This window comes from Macaca mulatta, chromosome 13 (genome assembly GCF_049350105.2).
Source record: "Macaca mulatta isolate MMU2019108-1 chromosome 13, T2T-MMU8v2.0, whole genome shotgun sequence".
Classification (NCBI taxonomy): Eukaryota; Metazoa; Chordata; class Mammalia; order Primates; family Cercopithecidae; genus Macaca; species Macaca mulatta.
In genome coordinates, this window is record NC_133418.1 from 57,310,471 (window position 1) to 57,334,111 (window position 23,641).

Here is a 23,641-nt window from a genome sequence, read left to right on the forward strand (position 1 = left end):
TTACATCTTTTGTATTTTAATTACATCTTTTGTTTTATACTAGAAAATAACAATCCCTCAAGTTATTTTATGTACTAATACTTTGAAGCAAATGGTATAATTGTTTAGGTGTCCAAAGTAATCATTCTAATTGTAGCACAGCATTAACTTACCTACGACTTTGAAAACAGTATTACGTTTTCTCACCGACACAATAAGGAAGCTGGACCAGACGACATATGAAGTTTCTGCCAGTTCTAAATGTTAATGATGCCACATTACTTTTGTAGACAATTCACTACTTCTTTTCTTCTATGCTAGACTTCTAAAATCAGAGTTTTCCTAAATATGGTGGAAAGTTTCCAAAATGTGTCACATTTTAGAATTATTAAAATTCAAATCTACTTCTAAGAACTGAAAATAATTTCCTTACAAATAAAGTCCTTTATTTCATATCAACCATGCTCCTAGAAATATGAAAGTATTAATTAAAATCTGGAAGTGTATAAAAACCTTAAGCAACAGTTAATGAAAGTAAAACAACAAAAATCGTCTCTACTAACTTAGAAAGTTGAAGTTTTGTATTAGGAAAACACATTAGAATAGGAAATAACATAGATTACCTCTTTTTTGATGATCCTCTGCAATAATAGCATTTAAAAATATAACTACTTTCCTCTGTATAATATCTGTACATAATTGCTAACTTTCCTGAATTTCTAAAACTTATATGTAATGACTTTGAAATACATGTCCAAGGAAATGTTTCATTTACCATTGCAAACATTGATTTATTAAATAAAGTAGAAGTCCAGGCTTTATAAAAGTCAGCATTACATTTCTCACAGAGAAATCAAGAAAAAAACATGTCCTATCACAGATAGTTATCAGCAGTCTTTGTGAAGTCTTCCAATATTTCATTAAAGAAATGAAGTGGGAGCTGCATTTACAGATGAGGCTCGTGCTTTAGCCATTCTCCGAACCAGCGCTTCTTGTCTTTTTCTCTGAATTTCTTCAGGAGAACACTTTCTATTTTTCTCTTCTTCCTCTAAAAATTCAACAAAAGATGAGTTTACTTTTATAGCCTATAAAGTCATTCAACATGTGCCTTAATTTTTGCTTTTTTAATCACCTAGATTTGCCATATTAGTTGGCTATTAAACTAAACTACTAAATATAAAATTCCAAGTACATAATACAGATATAACGCCCCAGTTCAAAAGAAAATCAAGCACTGATGGATCTGTCTCTATTTGATACATTCTTTTCACAGTGTGATAAAATCCAATTTGATAGAAAACTGACTACCCACCAAATAATTCTTGTGGACAATGACATCTAATTTATATGACCTATGAATAAATATATCTTTAAAAAGGATACATTGGGATTTTAAATGTTATATACACTTTAATAGAAAAATAGTCAAAATATAAGGAATTAAATTAGCTATCAGTATCTCAAATAGTGTATATTTACATAAGATGTTATATTAATATTCACATCTACTTTTCCCTTTAAAGTTTTCATTTCATCCACTGAGGAAATATATTTTAGAGTGATTAAATGAAATCTCTCATGTCAGACTGGTTTCCTGTGATTCACTGTTAGAAATTATATTTTTATTTGGAGGATGCATTTTGGAGAAACTTTAAAATAATCTCAATTAAGTTGAAGCTTTGTATTAGAAATCACTTTCTCAATTAAATGATATTTTAAGTTTAAGATTATCACCCTAATACATATTTAAGTAAACTTAAAACTGTCTACGTTGTAAAATATGCTTAAGAAAGAAGAATCTGTAATATTGACAGAAGAGAAATATCATTTATTCTGACATCTAGAAAAATATTCACAATTTATGAGACATTTCTCTTGTTAACTAACAGAGGCATTTTCCAAAACATATAATCTGCCTCCCTTTCCTTTCTTGGTATAATCAAAAATGGGAGGGAGTATTCAGCCTAAGAAATATATATTTTGAGTGGAGTTTCCCAGATGATTTTGATGGCTTTTATTTCCTAAGCTGTTTACCTAACAGACTGTAGCTATTTTTCCCTAAAGAAAGACACCAGAAGATACTTTCTAATTAGCATGACTAATTATCTAATACTTTAGTATCAAAGCTGAGAAACACAACAAACTCAGACTACACATACAAAGACTTTACACTGAATTTGTGTGAAAACAGGTTAATAATCTACAACAGCAGAAAATATAATTTCCTAAAGTTGCTCTTACAATTTGCTTGGTAATATTATAGCAAATAATTTCAAATGATAATCAGGTCACACCATGAAAATTTGATTTAGGGACGCATCCATTTTTCTCATCAGTCTTCCTTTAACTCAGTCTATAATAAAAATACACAATGAAGTCTTAAAATATTGTAAAGTACTAAGCAAAAGCTGCTCTTCTTAACCTTGATCTTACAGTGCAAGGGTCAGTAATTTTTTTTTTTTTTCTCCTGTAGAGTCAGAAAGCAAGAATGTTAACCTTTGAGTACCTTGTTGCAACTGCTCACCTGTACCATTGTAGCAAAAATAGTTATGGAAAATGTATAAATAACTGATGAGCTGTGTTCAAATAAAACCTGTTTATGGACAATGAAATCTGGATTTCATATAATTTTCAAACGTCATGAAATATTATTCTCCTTTTGATTTTTTTCCAACCATTTAAAATGTAAAAATCATTTTTAGTGTGCTGGCTATACATAAAACAAGCTGCAGGCTGGATTTGGAGGGATCATAGTTTGCCAACTCCTGCCTGAAATCAATGAGGGAGTTAAGTGAGTTTTGTTTCAGAGATACTTCCCTGGAGAGCAGCTTGCTACATAACAAAGTAAAAGGAAGTAGAAACAATAGAAAACATCAACAAAGTTAATAGTAATTAAGAGACTCAGTACTATCAATAAGCTTAAAGAAAATATTGATGAGATAAGCGAAAAGGCAGATTATCCATGAAAAATGCAGACAGATTGGTAGATAGGAGTTTTGGGAAAACTCAAATACTCCAGGAGGTTTAGTCTTTATAGAATTATAACTATAGTTGACCCTTGAACAACATGGGCTTGAACTGGCAAGTCCACTCATTTGTAGGTTGTTTTCTGCATCTGACACTCCTGAGACAACAAGACCAACTCTTACTCTTCTTCCTTCTCGGCCTACTAGACATGAAGATTATGAAGATGAAGATCTTTATAATGATCCACTTTCACTTAATGAATAGTAAATATTATTTTCTCTTCCTTATGATTTTAATAACACTTTCTCTAGCTTATGGTAAGAATACAGTATATAATACATATAAGAGCATACAAAATATGCATTAATTAATTACTTGTTATCAGAAAGGTTTCTGGTCAACAGCAGGCTATTAGCAGTTAAGATTCTGGGGGATCAAAAGTTACACACAGACTTCTGACTACAAATCAGATCAGTGCCTGTAACCCCTCCATTGTTCAAGGGTCAACTCTATCTGTAAATAAATTCATGTTGGGAACATGCTTGAATTAGTTACAATATACTCACTTTAATACAAATTTAAATACTTAAAATTACTATAGATTGAGAACAATTTTTAACATTTCAAAATATCTAGTTTGGGCTATCATGTAAAGAAAGCTATCCAACCTGCAGCCCACAGGCTACCTGCAGCCCAACACGGCTTTGAATGCAGCCCAACACAAATTCATAAACTTTCTTAAAATATTATGAGATTTTTTGTGATTTTTTTTTTTTTTTTTTAGTTCATCAGCTATTATGAGTGTCAGTGTATTTTATGTGTGGTCCAAGATAATTCTTCCAATGTGGCCTGGGGAAGCCAAAAGATTGGATACCCTGGGTGTAGAGAATCATTTATTGTCAGTGTTGATAAGATAAATTGGTATAACTGCTTCAGACAGAAATTTGGTGGTATCCATCAAATTTTAGAACTTTCTCTTGTAGCAATTTTTTAGGAATTAACAGATATAATTATACAAGCATGCAGAAATTTATGTAGAAGGATATTTACTGGAGTATTGTTTGTAATTGCAAAAGACTGCAACCAACCCAAACTTCCATCACAGAGAAACAGTTAAATTATGATACATCCACTATATATATCACTTAGTCATTAACAGGACTAAAATAAATTTAAATGTACTAAAAGGAAAAGACAGCTATATTAAGGCAAAAGCAAGTTGCCAAATAGTGGGTATACAGATTTATTAATATTTAAATAAATCTGCAGGTATATATGTATACACATATATATGTATATACACACACACATACCTTTTTATATGCATAGAAAATGCTACATAATGTATACCAAAATATTAATAGTGGTTTTCCCTAAGGGATGGTTATGAGAAAGGAGAAACATAAGACTTAACGTTTTACTTCAAATTATTCTATACTGTTTTACTTTTCTTTTTAAATAACTAGCATATTACTGTTGTAAATTTAAAAAAAGTCACTTAAATAGGAAAGTTGTAGCAGTAATGCCAACAAGACAGAGAACAGTCACTAAAAATTTAATTGCAACTTGTGATAAAAGCAATTAAGAAATAAAAAATAAACAAGGAGATTTAGAGACTCTTCAAGGAAGGCCTCTGTGAGAAAGCAGTAATATATTGAGATATAAGAAAGCACCAACAAGAGTGGAGGAGGGGTCACATGTTGAAAAGAAGTAGTTTTAGTCAAAGGGAAGAGCACGGTCTACGTTCCTGGACAAGGAAGAAACATAAACTGTTTGAGAAACTAAAAGACAGCTGGTATAGCTGAAGCTTAGTAGGTAAGGAAAAAAGAGGAGACACAGGTTAAAGAGAGATAATCCACAGCTTTGTTGCTCACAGTATACAGTTTGGATTTTATCTGAAATATGATGGGCAGCCACTGAAGGTTGTTTTAAGCATAGAAACGTCATTTTTGCCCATCCAATTTTAAAAGGCTATTCCACTATTTGGAGATGAGAATTGAGAGGAGATAGATAAAAGAATTGCAGTAGTCTCGTCAAGAAATGTTAACTTGTTGTAGAAAGAAAAATGGATAGTTTGGGGATACAGGGTTTTTGAGATAGAAACAATGAAACTTATTGATAGAATGGAGAATTAGAGAAAAGAGGAACTGGAAGAATCAGAAATGATAGCTGTTATCAAATAAGTAAATCACAATTTTAACCATCACCACTAGCACATTTATATCAAATATCACACTAGTAAACATGTTTAATTAGAATGCTCTAAATTTCTAAATATTATTTACCTCACTGCTCCATCATCTGCTTCCTAGAAGATTACTCAAGTTTTAAAACAATTTAGTAAATACAATCTTAAAATGAACACTGTAATACATTTATCTAAAGGTATGATTTTCCAAGAAACAATAAATCATTCAAAAAATATTTACTGAGTACCTACTATATGCCAGTCATTGTATTAAGTGCTGGGAAAGAATTCAATGTAATCTTTTGAAAAATAAACCAACTACTCTGTATAATGCAGTATAATTATTTCCAAGTTATCATTTTAAGAATTCTAGTTAAACGTTATAGTTTTACCTTATATATTATTACTCACACTCAAAAACAACAAATAATTATTTTACTACTTTTTAAGATACTTTTCAAAGAAAACTATTTCATATTTCATACATACCTTTTGAAGATTGTTTCAAAGATTCAGAAAGTTTCACCAAAGATTGCTGTCCAACAGCTTCCTCTAGCAATGGGTTGACACTTTTCTTTTTCTCCACACCCTGTGTAATTTTGGTATCAGACATACTTCCAGTTATATAATTTTGATTAAACTGAGAAAGAATCTGAGAATTTTTCATCCTTGTAAATGTAAACTTTGAAAATCCAACTGTTTTGTTATGGTTGCTCTGAGATTCATCTGTTATACTCTTATGGCATAGCTGCTTAGTACTCAGTTTCTTCTTGTAAGTAGCAATTTCTGTATTCATATTATCTGAAGTTACACTTGAACTTCCCGAAAGAACCAATTTGGAACTATTCACTTGTATTGGAACATCAGTGTTAGTATAAGGCACATGCAGATTATTTATCTGACAGTTTGAGATCTTAGAATACATAGTCAAATCTGTGGCACCTAAAAATCTTGGAGAATTTCCATACATTTCCCCTTTCTCCATTTTCATTGGCTTATCTGTTCGTGAGCTATTTGTCAAAGATGTCTGCACTGAAATGCTGTCTGGATTCAAATGCTTTGATTGTACTAAATTACTTCCTTGTTTAGATATAGTAAACATGTTTTTGGCTCCATGTTCGGAATTATTATTGATCTCACATATACTTTCTGATGTCTTACTGTCCTTTCTAATATCTTGTTGCTGAGTTAGTCTTTCAATATCATCACATGCTTGGTACAACAAATCATCATCTACATCATCTGCTTCCCAGGTATTATCTAATTGATGACACGCTTTAATAATCTCATTGGCAAATGAGGGATCATTCCAATCATCAAAGAAAGAACCTAATTTTGATGCACTAGTCTGATTTGGGTTACTAACACTGGTTTCATTGCCTAGATTTGCAGAGCCAAAAAGATCAGTATTAACAGGGGCTTTAACAGCTTGATTTAAAATGCACTTATTTTTCTGCTCATTAGAATATCTTGTGTTCAAAGCTGACTTCTTTTCAGAAGCATATACAGTAGATTTAGTAAGAGTATCTTCCTTTATTTTTGTCAGATTAGATGTAAGTATACAATCTTGAATTTTGTCTTGAATAACGATTTTATTGGAAGAGTTCTCAAATTTCATTTTATTTCTAGTGGATGATAATTTGTTTGATTTATTTGGATTTGGTGAAAATCTATATTCTGCACCTATTAATTCTCTGTCACATATCTTTGAAGAAAGATCTTGTAATACTTTTGAATCTCCTAACCTGGCATCTGGACTTGTATTTGCTCTTGACATATTTTTAACAGTTTTACTATTAAAGGTACAAATTTCCTTTTGACCAGTAACCTGGGCTGTTTTACAGGGGAAGAGTTCAGGCATGTCGACATTTTGCATAGCAAAAGGTTCATTACCTAGTAAATTTTCCCAATCATCCTCAAAATCACTGGTAGTAAATGCATCAATGTACCTCTTAGAAGTTTCTGGCTTCTTAGTACAGGAAGTCACACATGATTTTGTCATTATGGGTGTATCTACTTGAGAAGAAAGTGATCGTGGGGTTTTATTTGACAGTTTTTCAATGACCAGAGTTTCATTAGTAATGATTTTCTCCTCTTTCAAAGCATTTGTCTTTACAAAGGTAGTATTACTGGTGCTCCAAAAAGCTTCTGGCAGTTCTTGGCTTAACTGTCCGCTACATTTCTGAGTAGAACCATCAAAAATAGCATTAAAGGCTGCTTCAGCAGTTTGGTCAAATGGCTTCTGACTGCTATTTTGATTATTTGCCACAGATACCTTGGTGTTTCCTTTGATTGGCTTCTTTTTTGTAGCATTATCTATTTCGGGAACTATATTATGTAATGACTGCATCTGTGTATTATCTTTATGATTACTTAAAATCTCTGTTTCTGAAATCATCTGGGTAAAATCATAATTCCTCTTGTTTTGCTCTTGAATCACATCTAGCTCTTCCATATTTTTATCAAATTGTTTAGCCAGTTTCATAAGTTCTTCTTCTTGATTTTGTGTTTTTAACCTATTAAACAAGATTTAAAAATTATAATTAAAAATGTTCTGAGACATTATATCCAACTGTTATTTAACATATTTTGATGTTAAAGCTCTAAGATTTTAACACTTACAATTATTTTAACTCCAAAATTTGATAGATCAAAACTGTGGAAATTTTATTAACAAAAATTTTGATATATTCACAAAACAAAAATGGAGTATTATCAAAAAATATTTGCTTCACTGAATTTCAGAAAAGCTGAAAAGTCTTAACTTACTTTGTGCAGCTGATTTTTGCTCTTGATTTTCCTTTCACTACACTGGGAGTACAAGGAATAGCAGTTTCACCAATCCACATGTCCAGCATAGAACTTGTTGTTGGTTTTTCATCCTTTGGCAGATAGGGAACAAAAGAGGTATAAAGTACCAATGTAGCACCCCGCCCCCTTCCAGAAAAACAAAATAAAAAAGAAAATAAAAACTACTTTGAATTAATTTCCTAAATTCTGGTGAGGTAAGTTACCAAACAAACTCAAAAACAATAAGAAGTTGGGAGATAGCAATAATAAGCTACAAGAATTGATCCACTTCTTTCAGAGAATGAAAACATTCAGAATTACAAATTGCTTATTTAAAAAAAAATTGTTTTAAGAATTAAATTTATCAAATGTACATTTAATAACATAAGCACGTTTTTATTAAAAGAAAATTGACATTTTAATTGCCCTAAGATTCTTATACTTTCTGTATCATCTGTTTCTCCAAATTTTCTTTATCCTTATTATAACCTTTATCTAAAGTTGGACAATCCATGTTGACCTAAATTGAGAACACTCAGAATTGAGGTCAGGACTGAATTAAGAGGTAAGAGCAAGGTTAGAACTAAGAATGAGATAGGAATAAGAATAAAAAAATAGAGAAAGCAGAAAAGTTTACCCAGATAATATACAGAAAAAAGCCATTTTACACTTGGATATTTTTGCTGTACCTTTCAGTCACTTGATCACACAAAAAAATTACAGAATGAGCTTTAGGCATTAATTGCAAACCAAACCAACAAATCAAATCAAATAACCATTTTCACTCTATTTTACAGTACCTAGAATGAACATAAATATCACACAAGTTAAAAAATAATATTACTACTAGATTATAGGCTACTCAAAGGCAAGGACTCTTCTTAGGATAACTCAGCATTCAGCACAATACTGGGCATAACAGTGTCAGTTTACATTTATTTACTAGAAGATTTAGATGAAAAGATCCCTACAACTTGGTACTTCAAATCCTCAATGAATCAAAAAAGTTTTCTTAGTGTCGACTTGAACCTAGTTGCCTTTAGCTTTGCAAATACTCAAGAAAATCAGTAATTTCACTTTCAGACTCAATATATATTTTCCCTTTTATTTCAACAATCTTGAATTTAAAGAAAATAATAGTCTTAATTATGAACTCTGCCATTTACCAAAGTAATTTTAAATTTATTCAATTTTCAGAGGACTAAATTATGACTTTATGTACCCAACTTTACATATACATGGCTCCTATGTATGTTTGTATACTATTTGTACATATTACATATTTCTTCCTGAATAATTACATAATTTATTGATTTTCAACCATAATCCAGGTGCTGTATAAGGTATCTAAATGCATTACTTCATTTCATTATAAAAGGTATACTGTGCAAAGCTGTATAAATGAAGATATATACCATCTTCAAATAAACAACACTGTATAAAAAAATCCCTGCAGAAAGTGAACTGACTGTCCAATCAAAATAAAACCTCATATTTAAAAAAAAATGCTATCTCTGAAAACGTTAAAAGAAAATTAAATAATGATTTGAGAATGACTCACCTAAAAATAAACAATATAAATATTTGTCATTCTGAGAACATGACAAGCTTTCAAGCAGACCTTGAAACTGCTAAAGATTTATATGCTTTAAAAGTACTCAGTTTAAGAGGGTAACATTTTAAAGCTACTAATTTCACTATTTTTTTTCTTTTTATACAAGTTACCACTTGCATACTGTTGGCATTTCTTTATATGAGCTATTATTTCCAGCCCAGTTAGGTAAAGGCTCCAATAATTTATTCACAACTATCTTTTTATCACTATTTAGACTGGCCTGCCCAAACACATTTTATTATGCTTCTTTCATGTGAAACCCACAATTAATGAAGATCTATTGTTAACTTATAGAGTAAGTATTATTATGGCATAAATGCTATTTAACTAATGAACTGTAAGTAAAATGAGTTTCTATGACATGCTAAACATGGAATGTAGAGCTAGTAGCAACAGAGTTGTTTTGACTGTGCTAGGTGTAATTTTGGATATTTTATAGCTGCTAAGAAAAACTTCATTTCCTGTCTCTTCCACCTGAATGACAGTAATTCTTCAAACCATGTTTTGGGCCAGTGCCATCTATTGTTTATGGTCAACATATAGTAACTATTCAAGGGCATGTTAAGGAAAAATGGCATACTTCCTTTAGAGAAGACACTAAGCAAAAACGTTCTCTGGATTTAAATGTTGTTAAATAAGAAAAAGAGAACAAAAAGTAAAGAAGTTCAGAACAGTTTTATGTATTAAGCCTTTGCTTCTTAGTAATTGTAATATTAGAGTTATTGGACTGCTTTGTGTCAAATGATTGACTTGAACATTATTTCTATTTCACTCCAACAGTACAAGAACAGAAATGAAAAAAAGAAATGAAACACTCAAAATTTTTTTTTCAGAGATGGGGTCTTAAACTCCTGGCCTCAAGCAATCTTCCCCTTTCTCCTGGCCTCAGCCTTCCTCCCAAAATGCTGAGATCATAGGAGTGAGTCACCATGCCTGGCCAAGAAAAAAAAAAAACCTTTGGAGATGGTTCTATTACGGTAACAACTTTAACATTACCTTACAATTATAGCACTCTATAGTTTACAAAGAATTTTTATCTAGTTTAATCCTCATAATGGTCCAATGAAGACAGCAAGAGGAACACAATAATTCTAGTTCACGGCTGAATGAACTGAGGTGGTGAGAGTTTAAATAACTTGCACTGGGTCACACAGCACAGGAGGCTGAAGGAGAAGACTAAATTTGAATTCAGTGCTCTCCGCTTTTGTAAGTGTTTCTTGATAATCTTATAAGTCAATGAGTATTAAGAAGAATAGTTTCAATGGGGAAACGTTATAGACAGTAAATATCAATCACAAAACAATCTTAAAAGTTTAAATTTTTTTGACTGCCTTATTCTATTATTTTAGCAACTTGAAAAATGAATGCTGTATGTTGTTAAGCACAACATTACAGATAAACACAATGCCCTAGTCAAAAATTACTCTAAAAAATTAAAACAAGATATATACTTAAGAAAATATCTTATAATATTTTATATTACGTTCCTTTTTTCAAAATATGCATTTCAAAAGTAGAAAAGGCAAAATAGTAATCTTTGCTGCCTTATTTTTAGAAAAAAGAATTATAAAAGACAATACTTTTCATTTAAAGAAACTACAAAAACTTAGTGGCACATTCTTCACTGTTTTAAAACAAACTATAAAACTAGTGATATTTACCTGAGGAGCAATACGATTAACAATATGTGAAATCTCATCACTATCTGTGGTATAAATCTGTTTTTTTCTTCCTTTACCTGAATAAAAAGAAACCAAGACATTTCTATAAATTTTAAACAAAAAACCCTCAATTTTAAAAAATAGCTGTCACTTCTTAGAAAATAATTTTAATTAGTGCAGCTTAGAGCATTGTGTGTTTACATCACATACTTATGCAGATAAAAGCATGTAGATTCTCAGAGGTTCCTGATGCTATTATCTGACTAGAATTCTAGTTAAATCTGAATAATTTATCAAACATTTACTCACATAAATAATGTTAATAATGAATTACCTAACTGCTTTGTCAATGGAGAATTCTGATCCCAAAAGATATCATTCTGTCCATCTGGATCATTAGGAGAACTGAAGGAAGATGACAGTAAGTCCATTTTCAGCACTCTCTTTGGTGTTTCATACCTGTCTATATAAAATATGAGTAAAATAACAATTGTGGCATTTTAAAGCAGTACCTTACTTCATAAGAACCCAGGGTCAAATAACAGCTTAGACTAAGTTTCATAGTCCAATATAATTTTTTTTCCCAGAGATAATTACCTGAACCATAACTGAAATGCTGGTTTCATATAAAAATCCATGCAGCACTTCGCAAACTTGACATTGTAAATAGCAAGCACTTTTAGATAATCCAGAAGCTCTATGAATGCATAATACAATACTGTATAACCTAAGTCATTCTATTTATTATCACTGAGACCTGGAGGCTTTGAGGAACTATCTGTAATTTATAGGTACATTCAAAAATCCAAAGTCACCCAACAGAAACCTAAATATGTTTAGCCCCTTTTCACCAGCTCTAATCTACATTAATTGCAATTCTTTAAAAAGCGTAAGTGATCCAATGCTTGGGAATTTTTGTCTAGAATAACTTCCAATTTTTTTTTTTTTTGAGACAGAGTCTCGCTCTGTTGCCCAGGCTGGAGTGCAGTGGCACCATCTCTGCTCACTGCAAGCTCCGCCTCCCGGGTTCACGCCATTCTCCTGCCTCAGCCTCCCGAGTAGCTGGGACTACAGGCACCCTCCACCTCGCCCGGCTAGTTTTTTGTATTTTTTAGTAGAGACGGGGTTTCACCATGTTAGTCAGGATGGTCTCGATCTCCTGACCTTGTGATCCGCCCGCCTCGGCCTCCCAAAGTGCTGGGATTACAGGCTTGAGCCACTGCACCTGGCCAACTTTCAAATTTTTATAAAGATTTTTGTTCATTCCGGAATTGCTTTATGGGAGTATTAAAGACATGTAAGGTGGCCGGGCGCAGTGGCTCACGCTTGTAATCCCAGAACTTTGGGAGGCCAAGACGGGCGGATCACAAGGCCAGGAGATCCAGACTATCCTGGCTAACACGGTGAAACCCCGTCTCTACTAAAAAATACAAAAAACTAGCCGGGCGAGGTGGCGGGCGCCTGCAGTCCCAGCTACTCGGGAGGCTGAGGCAGGAGAATCACTTGAACCACGAAGGCGGAGGTTGCAGTGAGCCGAGATTGTGCCACTGCACTCCAGCCTGGGCGACAGAGCAAGATTCCTTCTCAAAAAAAACCAAAAAACAAAAAAAGACATGTAAGGTTAAAAAAAGCACTGTTTCAAGAATATGCTCCAGAATAAAGGCTTTTGTATGAGTTTCAATTCCAACTAAGATTTACTAGAAGTCTTTCAAAAAGTGCACCCAAAACTAATAGTGACGAAAGGGATCCTTAGTATCTTATTTGGAGGGATGTTACAGACAGCAACTTCCGGTTTATTCATAATGAGGTGAGACATCGCCCAGGCTTTGAAACAAACTTTAACTTTTCATATGAACTCTTCTCTAAAGCAGGTCGCGGGGGGGCGTGGGGGAAACAAGGTTTAACCAGAAATAATTTCTCCGAACATAAACTGAGGTTAGCGGGCCTATCAGCTCTTCCTCCTCGCTCCGCCACCGCTGCTGACCCGAGGAGCAGCCTGGAAAGCAGCCGCCCTCCCGCAGACAGGTAAACCACATAACCTATTCCTGTGGCGGAGGCAAGTGGATGGTCAAACCTAACGGGGTAGTGCTCAAGCTCGGGGACAGAAGCCCATCGGGGAGTGGTATGGGAGTATTTTTGGACTCTCGAGGGGTGAATCCCAGAGACACAATACACACTCCAGACTCCACCCCCACCCCAGATTTCCCTGTTGTAAGCCGGGCTGTGGGGATGCGGCGCCGAAGCCAAGGCAGGCCGCGCTGCCGACGTCTCACCCTCGGGGTTACTTTTACTGCACAAGGCGGCTGTTGGAGGCTGCTCTCGCTGCCGCACTGGCCCGGGAGGCCCCTCTCTAGCCCCGCAGGGCCACGAACCGCGGGCCGACCTCAGCCGCCTCCTCCCTGGCTCGACCACCGAGCCGCATTCCTCAGCCGCCACGGTTTTGTGCGGCGTTTTCTTCGGGCTAGGGCTGTCATCATGTTTCCGTCGCCGACTCATTGCCTATGGCCCGCCTCCACCAGCCGTTTCTTCTTTCACATTTTGGAAAGGGATGAGTAGGGCAACAGCACTACAAACCGGACTCCGCAACAACGGCAGCCGCCATTTTGACCGGTGGGGCGCGCAAGAGGCGGCCGCTGATTGGCTGGGTCCCGGAGACGGGGGGAGCTGTTAAGGTGCCGAGGGCGTGCGCACTTCCGCAGCCGGGACCGAGGCTGCTCTGGAGGAGCGTCTGGGCTCAAATTCCTCTAGACTGGTGGGGATAGCAGGGGTAGTAGTCAGGTCAGCGTAAACTGAGAGTGGGAGCTTGTGAGATGGAAAGGAGATTGAATACACTAGCAGCTTTTTATTGAATGTATAATGAAAATTGCACGTTAGTCAGATTCAGATTATTGAGGGTCTTCGAATTTGTCAAGAAAAGGAAATATAGCTAATTTTTCATAGATGGTATGTGCATAGAAAAATCCAAAAGAAAGTAGAAAAAATTACTAAATTAAGAGTTGCTGGATACAAAGTCAATATTCAAAGGTCAATGTGTTTCACTAGATTGGCAACAAATATAAAATTCAAGTTTTAAAGAGATACTATTTATAATAGTACATGAGATAGCAAGTAACTAGGAATAAGTTAAAGATTGTCCTTCCTACAGTGAGAACTATAAAACATTTTTGAGATCAGGCGCAATAGCTCACGCCTGTAATCCCAGCACTTTGGGAGGCCAAGGCAGACAGATCACGAGGTTAGGAGTTCAAGACCAGCCTGGCCAGCATGGTGAAACCCCGTCTCCACTAAAAATACAAAAAATTTAGCTGGGCCTGGTGGCATGTGTCTGTGGTCCCAGCTACTGGGGAGGCCGAGGCAGGAGAATTGCTTGAACCCGGGAGGCGGAAGTTGCAGTGAACTGAGATTGCGCCACCGCACTTGCAGTGAGCCGAGATGGCGCAACTGCACTCCAGCCTAGGCAACAGAGGGAGACTTCGTTTATATAAATAAATAAATAAATAAATAAATAAATAAATAAATAAAACAAATACAAAAATTAGCCAGGCGTTGTGGCGGGTGCCTGTAATCCCAGTTACTCGGGAGCTGAGGCAGAGAATTGCTTGAACGTGGGAGGTGGAGGTTGCAGTGAGCCGACATTATGCCACTGCACTCCAGCCTGGGCAATAGAGCAAGACTCTGTCTCAAAAAAAGAAAATTTTTTTTTGAAAGAAAATGAAGACCTAAATAAATGGTTATACTATACTCATAGGTTGTGAGACTCAATATGTTACAATGTCAGCTATTTCCAAACTGACCTATAGATTCAACATAAATACATACGAAGGCCCAGTGTGTGTGTGTGTGTGTGTGTGTGTGTGTAACATGACAAGTTTTTTCTAAAATTTATATGAAAATGCAAAGGACCAAAAATATCAATAAACTCTTGAAGATCTCTCGAATAATGAGGGTGGATACCTACCAGGTATCAAGACTTATGTGAAGTTATGGTAATTAAGACTGTTACGATGGTGACAGGACAAAGATGAAAGAAACGGGATAGCACAGGAACAGAATTCCATATAAATGGACACGATTTAAGACAAAGGTGACCCTCCTGAACAATGGTAAAAGGACTTTTGAAATTAAATAGTGCTCGGTCTATTTGATAATCACGTAGAAAAAGAAAGAAACATGACTTTTACCTAAAACTTTATCCCCAAATCAGGTGCATATATATTCATTATAAATTTAATTGGAAAAGATAAAATAATGTTTTAGGAGGTATGAATTGTTTTCATGACAGAGAATGTATTTGAAATAAAACAAAGATCACCAGGCATAATTACAAATGTGACTACATAAAATTAATAATTTGAGAACTTCTGTCCATTGAAAAACAACATTAAAGAGAATGCAGGGCAAGGCACAAATTGGGAGAAAATATTTATAAGATACATTTAAGAGCCCGTATATAGGTTATATGAAGAACTGATACAAATCACTAAGGAAATGATTGACCATCAAAACCCAAAGTGGATAAGACACTTGAGCAGGATCTTCACAAGATAAAATATTATCAACAAACTTATGGAAAAATCAGATTCATTTGTAATCAAGAAAATACAAATGAAAACCATATCAGAATGGCTAAAGTTAAAAAGACTGACAATATAGGTAAGTACACCAATGAAAGCTGTCATGTACTGCTGGTGAGAGTATAATTTGGCACAACCACTTTCAAAAACAGTTTTTGATCTAGCAGTCCCACTCTGAGGAATATTCTCTGTTTAAATGCGTGGACTTGTTCATCAAGATGCAGTTTATAAAAATGCTTTGGTGGGATGCAGTGGCTTATGCCTGTAATCCCAGCACTTTGAGAAGCCGAGGCAGGTGGATTGCTTGAGCCCACGAGTTTGAGACCAGCCTGGGCAACATGGCGAAAACCCATCTCTACAAAAAATAGAAAAAATTAGCTGGGCATTTTGGTGCATGGCTGTAGTCCTAGCTGCTAGGAAGGAGAATCACTTGAGCCCAGGAGTTGAGCTGCTGTGAGTCATGACTGTGCCACTGCATTCCAGCCTGGGCAACAGAAAAAAAAAAAAGAAAAAAGAAAAGAAAAGAAAAATAAAAAATAAAAAAATAAAAAATGCTTTTAGCAGTAAAATTCAATTCAAAATTACTTCATACTGTAAGCGGACCAAATGCTTTTTGATAGTAGAATGATAAATATATTGAACTATATTCACACAACAAAATAGCAATGAAAATGAAAACTACAACTCTGTGCAACAACATGGATAAATCTCACAAAGTTGAGCAAAAAAGGCTAGACCTCCCAACCTTCCTCCATAGTATTAAATAATCCCATATAAATTCCCTCAGGCAAAATTCTACTATATTGTATAGAGATGTAAGCTTTAGTGTTAAAACGATAAAGAAAAATCTAGGAATGATTACCACAAAAGTCAGGATAATAGTTACCTTTGGGAGGGGGAAGGGACAGTGATTAGAAGTGGACAGAGGGAGGAGAGAATTTCATGTATTTATTGGCTTTATTTTCATGTTCTAGTTGTTAATTACAAAAGTATTTGTTTTGTGATACTCTACCGAGCTGTACATTTTGTTCACTTTCTACACACATGTTATATTTATCAATTAAAATGTTTAAAAATGTTAATGTAAGGCAAAGATCTTAGTTTCTACTGAGGAGCTGATATATTTCTTCTATCTTGTAAACTATTCTGTTTTTACTCTTCAGTTTGGCTGACAGAAATCCTAGAACTAAATTTGAGATTCAGGTCTAGCAGTTATATAAACCATATAAACCGTTGTGAATAGATAATTCCATTATTTTTCCTCAGTGTTTGACCTTCTACTAATACTTTTTATTTCCATAATTGTTTTTTACTTACGTGTATTTAAACCATTGTTTAGTTTTATTTATTTATAAGCAGGTAAGACTGTTTGAAATACAAGTGATGTTACATCTTTTAAAATTCAAATTAATTACTTGAACCTTCACTTGTATAAATTAGTAGGAATATTATTATTTCTCTCAGGGATCTCTCCTACGTCTCAAGTGACCAAAAATCCTAGAAGCATTAAAAAAAATTTAAAAAGAACTTAATTTACCCAAATAAATATCCAACTCACATTTAGAAAGTAATTAAGGAAGTTTAAAAAATTTAGTGACGTTTATAGGAGAAATAACCATGTAGTAATCCTTTAAAACATATTAATGCTGCAAATAAAATAACAGTGCATACTTTACCATAACTCCAAATTCTATAGTGCCCAAGTAACCATGGTTGAAATGAACAACTTGAGCCTAAAGGACAGACGTGGTATCTTAACACACCTAGGATGGCTATAACCTGTAATCATTATGTGGTAGGAAATTATAGTAAATTTTAACTTGAAAATTACTTACTTTACATAATCTGTTACATTTCTAAATGTACTTCAAATTAAATTTACTTCTTGAATATAACTCCTGAAATAAGTATAGCACAATTAATTCCTTAATAAAATGCTTTTAATATGAAACAAAAGTCTTACAGACATTTGAATGCAATATGATTCATAACTCAGCATTTCCAGGCATTTGAATAATTTATACACATAAATAAGGTTTACCGCAACTAAAGACTTTAATAAACCAAAGTAAAACTTTTGCTTGTTTCACTTATAGGGATTATTTATAAACTTGACAATAATTATTAAGGCAAAAATTGCGACACTGAAGGTCTGAGTTACTAAGGAGCTTCTCTGCCAGTGATTGCCTCCTCACATTACAATGATGGGTCAATACTACTGGATCAATGGCTAACTATGAGCAGTCTTCCTTTCAAGAAAAAAAAATCCATAATTATGTGAATTATGTTTCTATTTTATATACAGAGCTCCAGCTCCAAATCTATGAGGGTGCATTTGGCAGAATCTGAACAAGCAACAAAATGATTAGAGGTTTTTGTTTTTTTGTTTTTAACAGTTTTGTTACAATGTTTCCACCCCAAAATGTACCTAGGTAAGTGCTGGGCCCATTTTTCCTTATTAGTGACCTACCTGCAATTGTATTAGCTAGAACCACCTATCATGCCTAACTGCTCCATCAGGAGCCTCTGCTGCCTTGATGACCATGTCTGGCCAGACAGGCCCAATCAGGTAAAAATGACTGGACTAGACATGGGCACCTGATTTTAGGAACTAGTCCATAGCCTGCTTCTCCACCTCTGACTGACACAAAAAGAGGCATTGAGACAATCATATTCTTTCTTGGAGATTTGAACTAAGAATTTGCTAGAGGACCCTGTGCAAAACCATGGCAGGCAGAAACTACGAAGAAGCTTGCTCAAAGTGAAACTGAAGGAAGTAGCAGAATTATGCAGACTGGGGACCAATGGAATCAACATCTATTGACTCTGGATAACTTGAAACCCAACCACCATTCAGCTTCAATGTCCATAAAACCAGATTTTACTGTGATACCAGTCCTTTTTTCTTTCAATGTGAGCCTTTACAGTAAACTTCCTTTGTTAGGCAGGGGCTAGCTAATGCCAGTTGGTCTCTTTCTTACATCTAAAAAGAAACCGGAACTAAAACAGAACAAACACCAGTATTGGGTCAAGGGTTGTAGTCTTATTGTTTCTCAATTAAAGGAATATTATTTTTAAAAGTTCAAAATAGAATGAAACAAAATCTCATTTAAAGATGGAACTGGTAGTTAAAATATTTTGGTGACTCCTTTGCACCTGAGACAAATTATACTGGAGACTAGCTGTCATCTGAAATCACTTTTTCTTAAGTTTTTTGGTTCAATTATTGCATAAAGACCTAAGAGTTAGAGAAATAAGGAATGTGTTTTTATTTCTCTGTAGCCCGATACTCTTGGGGATGACATTTCAACCTTTGCTTTATCAGTTTCTTCAATTTTCTTACCCTCTGAAGCTAGCAATACACTTTTCTTACTAGGCTCCAGCTTTGGCTCAATCATGCTATTTATTTTCTCAGCTGCTGAGCTGTTATATTGGAAAGAGTCTTTACTGCACTAGCATGAACCTATAGTCATCAGCTGAGCTTTCAATGGCACATGACAATGTCACTGACCAGCTCATGCTTCTTTTCTCCAAAGTAGAGATTCCAAATTTCTAACACTTTCTATAAATCCCCTTCCAGCTCAGGTTGTTCCTTTTTTAAAAAGTTATTTGCATCCTACTTCCCAGAAAAAAAAAAAAATTGACCTATGAAATATAAAATCCCTCATTAAAATTATGAAGTAGATAAGGATGTCTGTCATATCTAATTTTTCTCAGGGTGGAATATAGCTAGCTTTAAAATCAGCCAACTGACCATGAATTAACTACAGTTCTAAGCCTTTCTTACAAGTAAAGGGGTCCACTTTACAAAGTTTTAACTAAAACCCATAAGCAGAAGTCGCTAGGTGGAGCTTTTGGAAAAAATCTTTCTTCCTGATGGAAACAAGGAACTGCAGAGGTCATGATGGGACTATGAGGCGTAAAGCCACACTCTAAGGACAGTAGAGCAGAAGAATTCAAGGAGTCAAGGTTCCCAAGGTATCATGCAACCATAGTACTTGGCCTGGGTGGCCTAACTCTATGCCATCAATCCTTCACCCTTTGATATTCATCAATCCCTTACTTGTTTAAACCAATAATTCTCAAACTAGTAGCATCAGTATCACCTGGGAACTTGTTAGAAATCCATATTCTTGAGCCCCATACTGGATAAGAAACTCAGTGTAGGTTTAGAAATCTGAGTTTTTATAAGCCCTCCAGGTGATTTTGACTCATTTTAATGCCTGAGAACCTCTAGTTTAAGTCGCTGTCTTTTAAGTCTTCCTAAAAACCAAATAAAAAATGTATTTTTGTGCATATATGGGGCTGGAAAAACTGGCCAGCTTTAAAAAAGTAACATTCTTATTTTTAATCTATTAACAGCTAATATAAAAAAGTAAAAGATTTGTATAACAAAATAAAATACTTATACCATGGTATGGAAGAAAAGCAAGTTATGCATGTCGTATCTACTATTCATATGCACATGAGTATGTACAAATACCCCCACACATTTCAAATGAGATATTCCAAATATTGACTATATGTTATCTCTGGGTTGTGAGATTTAACTAATGCTTGTTTTCTTTGTTTTTTTTTTTTTTTATTCCAAATTACCTACAATGAAGATGTATTGCTTTTAAAACCAGAAAAATATGCATAAAATATTATATATGAAGCATGCAAATAATAGGTTTAAGAATAGACACTAGGTGAGACATAAGGATTTAATTACTAAGGATAAACTTAAGAGAAATTGTACTAAAGCTCATAATGGGATAAATAAAGTTGCAATGTTTTTTGGCAATCGTTCTACAGTACCAAATACCCTCCCTGGAATCTTCACTACAATCAAGATAATGAACCTATTCATCACTCCCAAAAGTTTCCTTGTGCTCCTTTAGATTACTTTTGTTTGTAATAGGTAAGTTGACATAATTTACTTTTGATTCATGGCTGTGTTAGACAAGAAGCTCGCAAAATTACTCGAAATTTAATAATCAGCTCTTACAAGCTAGTATGAACTGGCTACAGCACACTACTGATTCTGTTACTGCTCATTCTCCTTTCTCCAGTTTATGTAACTTCAGTTTCTTTGACATTTCCTCATCTTACCTGTTTTTTCCAGGCTTTCATCAATTTTAAACCTCTCAATTCAGTGGTTGAGCTCAGACCTGGACCTAGAGAGACCTATACTCTAGGTTATAGGCTTAGAAATGAAGCCAAGCAGTAAATGTTAAAGAAAAAGAAAGCCTGGGGCAGTTTACAAGGGCTGAGAAACTGGAGGGTGCTGGGAAAAGCAGCTCTACTACAGAAAGGGCCCCTTTCTAAGTAAGTCACCCTTGGGAGTTCAGTCTGTGAATGTCAGTAGGAGGATGAAGGGAAGCAGGTTACCCAGTTCTGATGTGGGGCATACTATTGCACACTGCTTTCTGCAAGCACCACTTAGTAGCACTATTGAATCCAACCCCACTGATCATTTCAGATACCAACCCCCATCTGGCCTATATCTACTCAGGAATAATGGCTGTGGGTGTCATAGAGGTAATTTGAAAAGACATTTTCCTCTACTGCTTTAAGTGAAACCTTAAGAATATTAAAAAAAACCCTCAGCAGTCCCAAAATGTCTTATTCAGGGTTAATAACTTTCTTTCCACTGGCCATAATGGAATTTAGTCCTCATCTATGTGTTTTTGCTTTTATGAATCCCAGAAAGATGGCCTGATTTTAAAGCTTGTCCTTCACTCTTCTTCAAGCAGCAGGATCCAGATCATTCACTCTGTCACCATAATTTTAACATAAAACACTCCTAAACTGTATCTGAGACTATTACAAATTTCTTTATCTTGCAATAAAAGTAAAATTTCAAAACTTTTACAATTCTTAATAGTATTTGGGTTACCCTAGCCAAGTGCAGGCCTAGGAATGCTGGGAATGTCCTAGATGCAAATAGTTTTTTGGTGAATAGTTATTTACGCAGAATATTCTGGCCCAAGCTGAAAATGGCTTTTGATTGTTTCAAAAGGAAATTACAGCATTTAAAACATATTAAAGTTTAAAATAACATTTTTGAGCAATTAGGATATAAAATAATAGATGGGGAAGAAATTAGTTAAATTGCAAAACCCGTAAACAAAACTAACACTGCTCATTTGTTCCAAGCCTAAGAAAATTTTCATTTCAAGAAGGCTTTTCCTATCTTGCAGACTACTGGAAAAAATGGTTGGTTCATTTCACATGAGTATAACAGACTCTTTGGCTTTGGTCTGGTATTAATGATGTAAATGACAGTGTGAGGGAACACTGGGCCTGGGGGTTATTCCATTGGCAAAAAATGTATGAAAAACACAGGAACATTTATTCTGCTAAACTATTTTTATAAGCCTGTTGTGGCTTCTAATTCATCAAGAGGAAGGTTCCTTTACTTGCTACTCTTCACATTTCCAAATCCTCCCTGTCTTTGAATAATTGTTGCTATTCAAAGTGTTGTAATATATGGAAGAGCAACATGGATATCACCTGGGAGCTCATTGGAAATGTAGAACTTGGGCCCCAGACCTGCTGAAGCAGGATCTGCATGGTAACAAGATCCTAGGCCATTCACAATCACAAGAAAGTTCCACAGGTGACCATCTGCAGAGACTGTCTCTAATAATTTTAGCCTGCAATGTTTAATGCCTCTTTTCACTGAACTTTTATCTTACCTTCAGTCTGCTCTATATAATTTAGCAGTTGATTATATAATCTTACATTTCTTAATAATTACTGGAGGTATGCAAATCTTATTTACAAGATTATGTAAGTCTCTGTTACAGAGGTTTGCAATCAATGCTCATTATTCCATTGTTTGTTAAAGCCCTATTCTATTCCTTTCTGCCTTATGTTCCAAAACATTTTGAGGTCAGGTTTAGGAAGAACTATAAAAAATTATCCTAATATTAATAAAAATAAATATTTACATGCTTTAGAAAGAAGCTGTTAATAAAAGTGGAAGATTGTAGATAACTTCATATATAGTTTTTATTTTCTTATGAATGCCAAGACATAAAAGTAAACTGTGCTCTTGGCAAAAGGTTTAGAGTATAACCAATTCTTGATTTTTCATTAAAATCATGTTTGTAGCCTGTAATCCCAGCACTTTGGGATGTTGAGGCAGGAAGATTGCTTGAGACCAGAAGTTGGAGACCAGCCTGGGCAACACAGTGAGATGCTGTTTCTACCAAAAAAAGTAAAAAAAAAAGCTGGATATGATAGTGCATACCTGTAGTCCTACCTACTCAGGAGGCTAAGGCGGGAGGATCCCTTGAGCCCAGGAGTTTAAGGTTGCAGTGAACTCTAATTATGCCATTATGCTGTAGCCTACAGCCTGGGCAAGAGAGCAAGAAAGACCCTGACTCAAAAAAGAAGAAAGAGAAAGAGAGAAAAGAAAGAAAGAAGAAAAGAAAGAAGGAAGGAAGGGAAGGAAGAAAGAAAGAAGGAAATAAGGACTCAGTATGAGTACATCAACAGCAAAAGAATTAAAGGTACTATGGCACAGTAGTTAATTTGAATTTTTTTTTTTAATTATGCTTTAAGTTCTAGGTACATATGCATAACGTGCAGGTTTGTTACATATGTATACATGTGCCATGTTGGTGTGCTGCACCCATTAACTCGTCATTTACATCAGGTATATCTCCTAATGCTATCCCTCCCCCCTCCCCCCTCCCCACAATAGGACCTGGTGTGTAATGATCCCCTTCCTGTGTCCAAGTGATCTCATTGTTCAATTCCCACCTATGAGTGAGAACATGCGGTATTTGGTTTTCAGTTCTTGCAATAGTTTGCTGAGAATGATGGTTTCTAGCTGCATCCATGTCCCTACAAAGGACACGAACTCATCCTTTTT

The 23,641-nt window shown here is 34.8% G+C and overlaps 1 protein-coding gene and 1 long non-coding RNA gene across 7 annotated transcripts; one reads left to right on the top strand and one right to left on the bottom strand.

Annotated features, from left to right (window-relative positions):
• Positions 1–13,828, bottom strand: ETAA1 (ETAA1 activator of ATR kinase). 6 transcript variants are annotated; one of them, XM_015112590.3, is made up of 6 exons: positions 13,474–13,828; positions 11,535–11,659; positions 11,201–11,277; positions 7,904–8,016; positions 5,624–7,650; positions 1–1,027 (listed from the first exon to the last, which is right to left on the bottom strand). In XM_015112590.3, exons 2-6 carry the CDS (start codon positions 11,629–11,631, stop codon positions 900–902), a joined length of 2,442 nt encoding a protein of 813 aa, XP_014968076.3. In that variant the 5' UTR covers positions 11,632–11,659; positions 13,474–13,828; the 3' UTR covers positions 1–899. The 6 variants fall into 6 exon arrangements, with proteins under 6 accessions (XP_014968076.3, XP_077814773.1, XP_001093331.3 ...); XM_077958647.1 differs by having other exon boundaries at positions 7,904–10,472; XM_001093331.5 differs by having other exon boundaries at positions 11,535–11,663.
• LOC144333596 (uncharacterized) lies at positions 13,099–23,163 on the top strand. Its single transcript, XR_013402437.1, has 2 exons — positions 13,099–13,225; positions 23,112–23,163. It is a non-coding gene; the product is annotated as an uncharacterized LOC144333596 (long non-coding RNA).
• Positions 23,164–23,641: the final 478 nt, after the last annotated feature.

Excerpts from the sequence above, each read along its gene's own strand:
- ETAA1 (XM_001093331.5), bottom strand. The coding sequence starts at position 13,696 with ATGAGTCGGCGACGGAAACATGATGACAGCCCTAGCCCGAAGAAAACG. Across the intron at positions 11,664-13,473 it reads CAGTAAAAGTAACCCCGAGG|ACAGGTATGAAACACCAAAG; the intron begins GTGAGACGTCGG and ends TATTTTATATAG. Across the intron at positions 11,278-11,534 it reads TCCATTGACAAAGCAGTTAG|GTAAAGGAAGAAAAAAACAG; the intron begins GTAATTCATTAT and ends CTTTTTATTCAG.